The sequence below is a fragment of the Haliotis rubra genome, unplaced genomic scaffold, assembly GCF_003918875.1.
Source record: "Haliotis rubra isolate DU_JTF1 unplaced genomic scaffold, ASM391887v1 Scf1574, whole genome shotgun sequence".
NCBI classification, from domain to species: Eukaryota; Metazoa; Mollusca; class Gastropoda; order Lepetellida; family Haliotidae; genus Haliotis; species Haliotis rubra.
This window is the reverse complement of record NW_025765530.1, coordinates 1-10164: the sequence shown is the minus strand read 5'-3', so window position 1 is coordinate 10164 and position 10164 is coordinate 1. Positions and strand designations below refer to the sequence as shown.

Below are 10164 nucleotides of genomic sequence, written 5' to 3'. Positions count from 1 at the left end.
GCTAGAAATTATCTCCTACATCTGCATGGAACTTGAAAGCACATCTCAAGTGTAGGTCATTTGCAACAGTGATGCACCACAGCAACCATCCATACTACAGCCTCCCTACATATCCCTGACAATACAACCATCTATACTACAGCCTCCCTAGATATCCCTGACAATACAACGACATTCATTACATGTACTCCTAAACCTGGGTCTCTGGGACACAATCCCTCAACTATACATCAACAGTGTTACGACTGTCATGGAACTGTGTCCCAGTATAGACAGTTGGTGTTAGAAACTGCTTCTCTTGACCATGCATTCCGTCAGAACAATCATTTATTTCAACTGAAAATATCTTTCTAGAGGTTTTGTAGCTTATTACGCTGTGGAAAATAAACAAAAAATATTTTTACTTTGTTTTGTAATAGCAATATTAACATGCTAATTGCCCTGAAAGAAAATGTTCGTAAATTTTTCAAATTGTACATTTCCTCTTTTATGAGAGAGTAATTTATGTCTTGAAACAGTGAATGACAAAAGAATCCGGTTTCTATTAAAATTTTACCAAAATAACTAATGGTTGGTCCCAATTTTGGAAAATTATGAAAATTTCTAGGAAAATTATATTAATATTGCATTCTGCATAGGTGCAGACTTCATGCTGTGTTGTCCTCTTGTTACCGGCGTGCTGGTTTAGACAAAGAGTTCCACATTCCTGTCTCGTTGACACCGATATGAACTTCCAGTGAAGATCACCTGACAATACTTATAAGAACACATACCATGTACTACAGGATCTATGCAAATCTCACAACAAGTCCAGGTACTCATTGAAAATGTTTGCATAGTAACATTCGGTAACTTACAAATCAGTGAGTAAACATGATATTTAATCATTCATGTTTCCAAAATCCTGAATACAGCCACACAAAGTTATTGTATTGTGTTAGAACGATTTTGTTAAAAACACCATCTTGTAAAATCCACTGTTACACTATTGCTTGATTATTGTGTAAGTTTGGCCGAGGATACACCATCTTGTTCGGTTTCCATGACAACTACACACAATGTATGTACAGATTTAATCTGAAGTATGGAAAACAACCAGTGAATGGAATGTATGATATCACAAATGCTTTAAATCTTCAAACACTTCACCTGATATCCTCTCATACAATATTACATGACTTTTGGCACAGGCCAGACTTTGTACAAACCTCCCAGAAGTGATCGAGTGAGTTGGGTTTTCCGCCACTTTTGGCAATATTCCAGCAATATGATGGCAGAGGACACCAGAAATGGGCTTCACACATTATACCCATGTTGGGAATCGAACCCAGGCCTTCGGTATGAATGTGGGTGTGGGTGTGGGTGTGGGTGTGGGTGTGGGTGTGGGTGTGTCAGTCTGCTTGTGCAGGACAGACAGAGACCGCACTCCTTATTCTCCAGGCATCATGGTCTTCACCTTGCTGGGAGGTCTGTGTGAATGACTATCACATTAAACACAAGCAAGCTTGCTAAACAAACATGTCAACTAAATACAATTTCCTCGCAGCAACACTGAGTATTTTCATTTGTTATAAACACTGGAACCACCTTCAAGAATAATATTTACATATCGCTCCTATCACTCTCATTATGGATCATCTTTTTAGGATCAGTAAAATTTGATAAACAAGAAAACTTTCAACATATTAAGTTTATGCACATAAAATTTCAAACGATTTGATTTGACATAAATAAAATACTGCTACATGAACTGTATGTCATTTGTTTTGAACATTATTGAACTGACAAACTGTCATGAAGACGTATTTTCATAAACATTGACATACAAATTATATTCTGTACATGAGATAAACTCTTCTGAATTCTTACAGATATCAGAATGTGCTTATTTCACTATTACATGTCACATTTCAGCCTTAAAATCTCACATTTGCTGAGGGCATTGTTTTGTGTAATTAGAAATATTGAAATATGTCCAGGAATCATTTATGAAACAAAATCAGTGAAGTGACATTAAAATAACCCTAACCATCTGCTGACATTATATTATATAACTCAGACAAACACTCATTCTTGTCTGAGATTCTCACTAACCTATTCCAAGCTGCATCTACAAGCATATCGTGTCCACACAGTAACACAATGTACCTGTTCCTTCATGCCCACCTCCGTCGTCAAGATGTGTGCATGATATACCTGTAATCTGCAGATGTACCTGTATCTACATGCCCACCTCTGTCGTCTACATGTGTGCATGATGTACCTTTAATCTGCAGATGTACCTGTAACTACATGCCCACCTCTGTCGTCTAAATGTGTGCATGATGTACCTGTAATCTGCAGATGTACCTGTATCTACATGCCCACCTCCGTCGTCTACATGTGTGCATGATGTACCTGTAATCTGCAGATGTACCTGTATCTACATGCCCACCTCTGTCGTCTACAGGTGTGCATGATGTACCTGTAATCTGCAGATGTACCTGTATCTACATGCCCACCTTCGTCGTCTAAATGTGTGCATGATGTACCTGTAGCCTATTGTGTCCCTTATTAAGGCATGTGGAGAATGTCGTGTAAATATATAATGTCACGTTATAAATACAAACTATACAAGTAATATTTAGCATTTCAGCCTTTGATGAAAATACGCGGCAAGCTGGAACCCGGGTGTTGCTCGTGTCAAACAGATCTCACAAATAAAACAACAAAATATGACTGGGAGAAAACCGTCAGACGAGGAAAACCATTGAAACAAAAGAAGGAGGACTAATTGCCAACAGGAGTTAAAACATTGTGACATATATCCTCTGTTAAGAGCCTCCGTATATTATGGGATGCATGTACAGGTTTAAAAGAGCCAAAATCTTTGGTAGGTACAGGAGTATATTTCATGACTTAAGGTTGCAACTGAAACACCTCTGGTGAATACATTTGTATATTTCACACTGTGGTCAGTCGCCACAAGAGACTGGACACTAGGGATGCAGCGACTCACGCAGACCTCGATTCGAGTTTTGATATTGGACCCTCGATTTGATCATTTTTCGATTTGATTCTTCATACAAAAACATCAGATTTCATTTTAACTCTCAGAAATTATTAAACAAAACGTATCACATTGATAACCTTTCTTCAAAGATTTTACAAAGGAAATCAGGAATGTAAATGATGTAACAATTAAAAAAAATATATAATACGATGTTTAAAAACAGAAAAACACTTTGGTATTGTCTACTATCAACAGTTCTCATTGGATAATTAGTCCAGCATCAACCAATCACGTTTCGCCTAATTTAAGCGCTGTATGGGTTGGAGTCAAAATTACATTCTCTCTTTGTGGAAATAATTTAAATAGATATTCAAATATCGAATCGAAATAGTGATATTATGCTTATCAAAACTCAAACTAAGGGTGTCAGATTTGATTTTCGATCACACCGAATCGTCGCAGCCCTACTGGACACCACCGTTAAAGGTACTGATTTCTCACCATTATTTCTTACAGCCGTGGCAATGACTAAGCAAAGACTCCTTCTTGTGACACAGATAACATTAACAATAAGATGCTATATATTAAGGCTGAAATACTGTGTACATCTAGATCCAGATCCACAGACCGATGCCAGTCTTCATGTAAGTCTTGGTAAGGAAAGGCAGCTTTGTGGAACGGTATTCTGGGATTCTCTCAACACAGCAGCTGGCTGTTGTTGGTCCCTGTGCTATAGGACTATTCAAGGAACGTTCCTGGTGTAATACAACTAATGCTGATTCAGATACTGACAGTATAACAAGCCATCAAAACTGAGAAACTAAAATATAACTGTAAAGGTGAAAAAGTGTAAAACTTGTAGCATGTCAAAGTACATGTAAATGATGATTAGAAATTAGTTGTTGTCATCTTACCTTTGTACACAGAGTTTAGGTTTAAGAACTGACTACAGTGAGGTTCCGTTAAAGCTCCGTTAATAGACTAGTTGCCCACCTGTGACACTCTGGTGATGCTCGGAGTATGCTCCGGTGATACACGGGTGAGCTCTGGTTACGAACTAGTTACACACCAGTGATGCTCGGAGTATGCTCCGGTGATACACGGGTGAGCTCTGGTTACGACCTAGTTACACACCAGTGATGCTCGGAGTATGCTCCGGTGATACATGGGTGAGCTCTGGTTTGCGAACTAGTTACACACCAGTGATGCTCGGTAGTATGCTCGGTGATACACCAGGGTGAGCTCTGGTTACATGAACTCTGAGTTACACACCAGTGATGCTCGGGGTATGCTCCGGTGATACACGGGTGAGCTCTGGTTACGACCTAGTTACACACCAGTGATGCTCGGGTATGCTCTGGTGATACATGTGTGAGCTCTGGTTACGAACTAGTTACACACCAGTGATGCTCGGGTATGCTCCGGTGATACATGGAGTGAGCTCTGGTTACGACCTAGTTACACACCAGTTACACCTGTATCATGTTCCGGTAATACTCTGGTTATACTCATTGCTTAACAACTACTCATAATTACATTTATTCAAACCTGTTCTTCCAACTGGCATATAAAATATAATGGATCAACTTCAGGGCAATGTGCAAGAAGAATACCCGTGGACAAACAGACGGTGGACTGTAATAAAACAGCATTAAAGAGAGATTCCCTTGCCAGTGATAGTTCATAAGATAAGAAACCTTCAATAAAACTGTAAAGTCTTCAACAACACACAGATAATCAGATCAGCGGACATGGCTACATCCTCACTCATGTTTGATTCAGATACAAACTTGATTGTAGGGCTGCGCAACATAACCGGTTTACCGGTATTTACCGGTTCAGACATGAAAACGATACGTATTGCGATACGCTGATCGAAAACCGGTATTTTGACATGCATTCGGAAAACTTCGTAACACTCTAAAATCTTCGGATATTTTCGCTTTTTAAATTGTTCTTTTCCTTGTTTCATTAGTGCCAAATATTACCTACATTTTTGTTGTTGTCATGATTAAAAGTTTTTATTAAAGGTTAATCAATCATAGTCATTTTGTTTGTGTTTTTGCTTTATAATCAAGCATTAACTCGATTATAATTAGTTTTGTTAAAAATAATTCTTGCAATATATTTCAATACATATCGCAATATATGCTTTCGCATCGCAATATATCACAATATCGAAATTCTCTGCAATACCCATCCCTACTTGATTGCATTACTCATGCCTGATTAGCATCCTCAAACAGTGAAAAATATATAGAATACCTGTATGATATGCAAATGTTCTAATAATACTTCATCAATATTTTAAATATGTGCACCATATAAAACACCTTGAGTCCACACACATGGCTCTCTCACACACAATCTTTTGTTTTGTACCAGTTGGGGCAAAAAATTCAAGGAGGTGGTAGAACATTAACAAACAGCTTCCATGAATTATGAATTTCTATCAATGCATGAAAAGCCATCCAGTTGTCACTGGGACTTACAGTTTGGATGAAAAAGTTAAATACTGATTTTAAGCTTGGTTCAGCTTTTTCATGTTGACTGACTGACTAAGTTTTGGTTTTACGCCGCTTTAAGCAATATTCCAGCAACGTCACGGCGGGGGACACCAGAAATGGGCTTCACACATTGTACCCATGTGGGGAATCGAACCCAGGTCTTCGGCGTGACGTTTTCCTGCTGACACTCACAAGGATCAGTTGGTAACATCATGGGTATCAGAGCTTTGTATAGACAACTGTAACAACACCAGTTTCTAAAGTCATCACTTTGTACACAGATATGGTCCACCTTCGAGTCGCCTACAAATAATACAGTTCTAGATGACACGTAAATGTGAAACAAAGTTCCTCACTCCCTGAAGCCCAACCCCATCTCATGCACAATATAAAAAAGTAATTTTCTCTCATTCATGTGTTCATTTGTTCATAAACCAACTGATAGTAAACCAAAGTCTGTGTCTGGATTGACCACCACTATCCGTGAAGTCTGGTACTGGAGCTCACCTTCAAAATACCTGGTAAAACCAAAGGGCTAAACTCCACCACAGTGCACACAAACATCGCACACTGACCAAGGCAGCAGGACATAGCAAGTTGTAGCAAGTATCTTGTCATGCAGCGTTATCAAAGATCAACAGGTTCACCATACTTGCTGCAAACGCATACCATTGATCTACATATGACCAGTTTCTGGACGTTTGGTCATGAAAGTTTCACATCGGATCATATCAACAAGCAGTTTCTCTCAGTTGCAGACAGAAAGCCTCATTACCAATAATGGTCTCAAAGTTTTGATGATGAAAAGAAGTCATCTGGTTCAACAATCCCCTGTATTTTGTAAATATATTTTTTTTCTATCTGACAGTGATTTCCCTTTTTATAACAAGGAACAAATCGATGAACCCACTTCTCTTGGAATGATCCCATGTCACAACAGGTTCACACATAGAAAACTACTGCCTTTCTCAAAGATGGCTAGCGGACATTCAGTGACAAGAAACATAAGCTCACAAGGCTCTGTGTACCATGAGAACAAATACACATGATACACAGATAAAGATATTGCATCCAAACTTGTGTCACAAGAAAGACTATTGTCATCGTGACCGCTGTAATACTCCACTTCGTACTTACTGTCGGGGAAGGTGTTCCCATTGTGGTATCTACTGGAGTAGGGGTCGTTGTTGATGGAGCCATGGAGTACGATGAAGCGGGCTGGTTGACCACGCCGCCGTGGCCAGCACGTACATCCACCTCCTCCACTAGGTCCCCATCCGTCATGTTGTACAGCAGTTTCTCCTTCATATTGCGAGATCGGTGTCCCTGGGCGCTGCGGGCCGTGCTGTTCAGGGAGATGGTTTCAGGGATAAATGAAGTCCCATACAGTCGGATTCTGAAAGCAGAATGTCACATGTCTGAGGCTGTTACATCTTTTGTGCTATTCAGAAAGGTTCAGTGTCAATACTTATTGTATGTGATCAAACACAGTCCTTTTACAAAACTATTTTTAAGATTCTATTTGTTTGTTTGTATGTATTTGTTTGTTTGCACTAATGCCACACTCAGCAATATCCCAACTAAATTGCAGTGGTCTGTATATAATCTGGTCCAGACAAACCAGTGATCAACAATATGTGCATCAATTAACGATCGAACCAATGACATGTGTCAACCAAGTCAGCGAGTCTGACCACCCAATCCCGTTAGTCAGCTATTACGATAAGCCTGTGTTGCTGAAGACCAATACTAACCGGGACCTTCACGGGTCTGATGCATGTATAAAATTCAGAGGACAAACGCACAACCTGGCAGGAACCATTCCACACCAAATCCACTAAGTCCCATATCAGACGAAAAGTCACACCAGTATACCATTCTTCAACAACAGTTATATGATACAAACGTGGGCACACTTAACGAGGACAATGGGATTCAACATAATGGGATTCAAGTGTTGCACACACCTCTGTACTATAAACACTGTGATGATTATCACAGCTGACAAGACGTCCACGGTCACCCACAGGATCAGGTAGCTGGACGGTACCTGCAACAAACAAACCAATCTGTTGACTCAAGTGCTTCTGTTAATGCTTCATCCATGACAATGAGGCCATGATGAACACCAGTGGAAACAAAATCCTGTACAATGAGAACTGACAGGACTATGATTCATTTCTAAAACATTCAGAAAGTTTCAGTAAGTGGGTGGTGCCTTTCTGGGTGTGTTGATGGGTGTCTTGGTGGGTGTGTTGATGGGTGTCTTGGTGGGTGTGTTGATGGGTGTCTTGGAGGGTGTGTTGATGGGTGTCTTGGTGGGTGGTGCCTTTCTGGGTGTCTTGGTGGGTGTGCTGATTAGTGTCTTGGTGGGTGTGCTGATGGGTGTCTTGGTGGGTGTGCTGATGGGTGTCTTGGTGGGTGTGCTGATGGGTGTCTTGGTGGATGTGCTGATGGGTGTCTTGGTGGGTGTGCTGATGGGTGTCTTGGTGGGTGTGTTGATGGGTGTCTTGGTGGGTGGTGCCTTTCTGGGTGTCTTGGTGGGTGTGTTGGTGGGTGTCTTGGTGGGTGTGTGATGGGTGTCTTGGTGGGTGTGTTGATGGGTGTGCTGGTGGGTGTGCTGATGGGTGTCTTGGTGGGTGTGCTGATGGGTGTCTTGATGGGTGTCTGGGTGTGCTGATGGGTGTCTTGGTGGGTGTGTTGATGGGTGTCTTGGTGGGTGTGCTGATGGGTGTCTTGGTGGGTGTGCTGATGGGTGTCTTGGTGGGTGTGTTGATGGGTGTCTTGGTGGGTGTGCTGATGGGTGTCTTGGTGGGTGGTGATGGGTGTCTTGGTGGGTGTGCTGATGTGTCTTGGTGGGTGTGCTGATGGATGTCTTTGGTGGGTGTGCTGATGGGTGTCTTGGTGGGTGTGCTGATGGGTGTCTTGGTGGGTGTGCTGATGGGTGTCTTGGTGGGTGTGCTGATGGGTGTCTTGGTGGGTGTGCTGGATGGGTGTCTTGGGTGTCTGTGCTGATGGTGTGTCTTGATGGGTGTGCTGGTGTCTTGGTGGGTGTGCTGATGGGTGTCTTGGTGGGTGTGCTGATGGGTGTCTTGGTGGGTGTGTGCTGATGGGTGTCTTGGTGGGTGTGTTGATGGGTGTCTTGGTGGGTGTGCTGATGGATGTCTTGGTGGGTGTGCTGATGGTGGGTGTGCTGATGGGTGTCTTGGTGGGTGTGTTGATGGGTGTGCTTGATGGGTGTGCTGATGGGTGTCTTGGTGGGTGTGCTGATGGGTGTCTTGGTGGGTGTGCTGATGGGTGTCTTGGTGGCTGTGTGAGGTGTCTTAGTTGTGTTGATGGGTGTCTTGGTGGGTGTGCTGATGGGTGTCTTGGTGGGTGTGCTGATGGGTGTCTTGGTGGGTGTGCTGATGGGTGTCTTGGTGGGTGTGCTGATGGGTGTCTTGGTGGCTGTGAGTGTGCTGATGGGTGTCTTGGTGGGTGTGCTGATGGGTGTCTTGGTGGGTGTGCTGATGGGTGTCTTGGTGGGTGTGTTGATGGGTGTCTTGGTGGATGTGTTGATGGGTGTCTTGGTGGGTGTGCTGACAGTTCCGCCCTCAATGGTGTCGTGTGTCAACTCCTTGATGGACAGCTCCGCCCCTCCCTGGTGTCGTGTGTCCCCCTTCTTGATGGACAGCTCCCCGCTTCACTGGTGTCGAGGGTCCCCTTCTTCATGGACAACTACGCCCCTCACTGGTGTCTGTATGTCTCCCTTCTTGATGGACAGCTCCGCCCCTCATCGGTGTCTTGTCTCCACCTGCTTGATGGACAGCTCAGCCCTCACTGGTGCTGTCTGTCCCTTCCTTGTTGGACATCTCACCCTCACCGGTGTCGTGTGTCCCCCTGCTTGATGGACAGCTCCGCCCCTTACTGGTTTCTGTGTGTCCCCCTTCTTGTTGGACATCTCCTTCCCTCACTGGTGTCTTGTCTCCACCTGTTTGATGGACAGCTCCGCTCCTCACTGGTGTGTGTCCACCTTCTTGATGGACAGCTCCACCCCTCACTGGTGTCGTGTGTCCCCACCTTCTTGATGGACAGCTCCGCCCCTCACTGGTGTCGTGTGTCCCCTCCTTGATGGACAGCTCCGCTCCTCACTGGTGTCGTGTCTCCCCCTGCTTGATGGACAGCTCCGCCCTCACTGGTGTCTTGTGTCCCCTGCTTGATGGACAGCTCCGCCCCCTCACTGGTGTCGTGTGTCCCCTGCTTGATGGACAGCTCCGCCCCTCACTGGTGTCGTGTGTCCCCTGCTTTATGGACAGCTCCACCCCCTCACTGGTGTCGTGTGTCCCCCCTTCTTAATGGACAGCTCCGCCCCTCACTGGTGTCGTGTGTGTCCCTTGTTTATGGACAGCTCCGCCCCTCACTGGTGTCTTGTGTCCCCTTCTTGATGGACAGCTCCGCCCCTCACTGGTGTCGTGAGTCACCCTTCTGGACTTGATGGACATCTCAGCTCCTCACTGGTGTCTTGTCTCCCTTCTGCTTCATGGACAGCTCCGCTCCTCACTGATGTCGTGTGTCCCCTGCTTGATGTATATCTCTGCTCCGCCTCACTGTTGTCGTGTGTCCCCCTGCTTGTTTCCTCACATATTAACCCTCAATGGTGTCGTGTGTCCCTTTCTTGATGGACAG

General features: G+C 43.8%; 1 protein-coding gene across 1 annotated transcript; it reads right to left on the bottom strand.

Moving 5' to 3' along the window:
- Window positions 1–5696: 5696 nt before the first annotated feature.
- Window positions 5697–7575, bottom strand: LOC124271116 (glycerophosphodiester phosphodiesterase domain-containing protein 5-like; the record flags this gene model as incomplete). Its single annotated transcript, XM_046706184.1, has 3 exons — window positions 5697–5738; window positions 6637–6895; window positions 7467–7575. Coding segments are annotated over 3 exons (410 nt in total), but the record flags the coding sequence as incomplete, so codon positions are not given.
- Between the last annotated feature and the right edge of the window lie 2589 nt (window positions 7576–10164).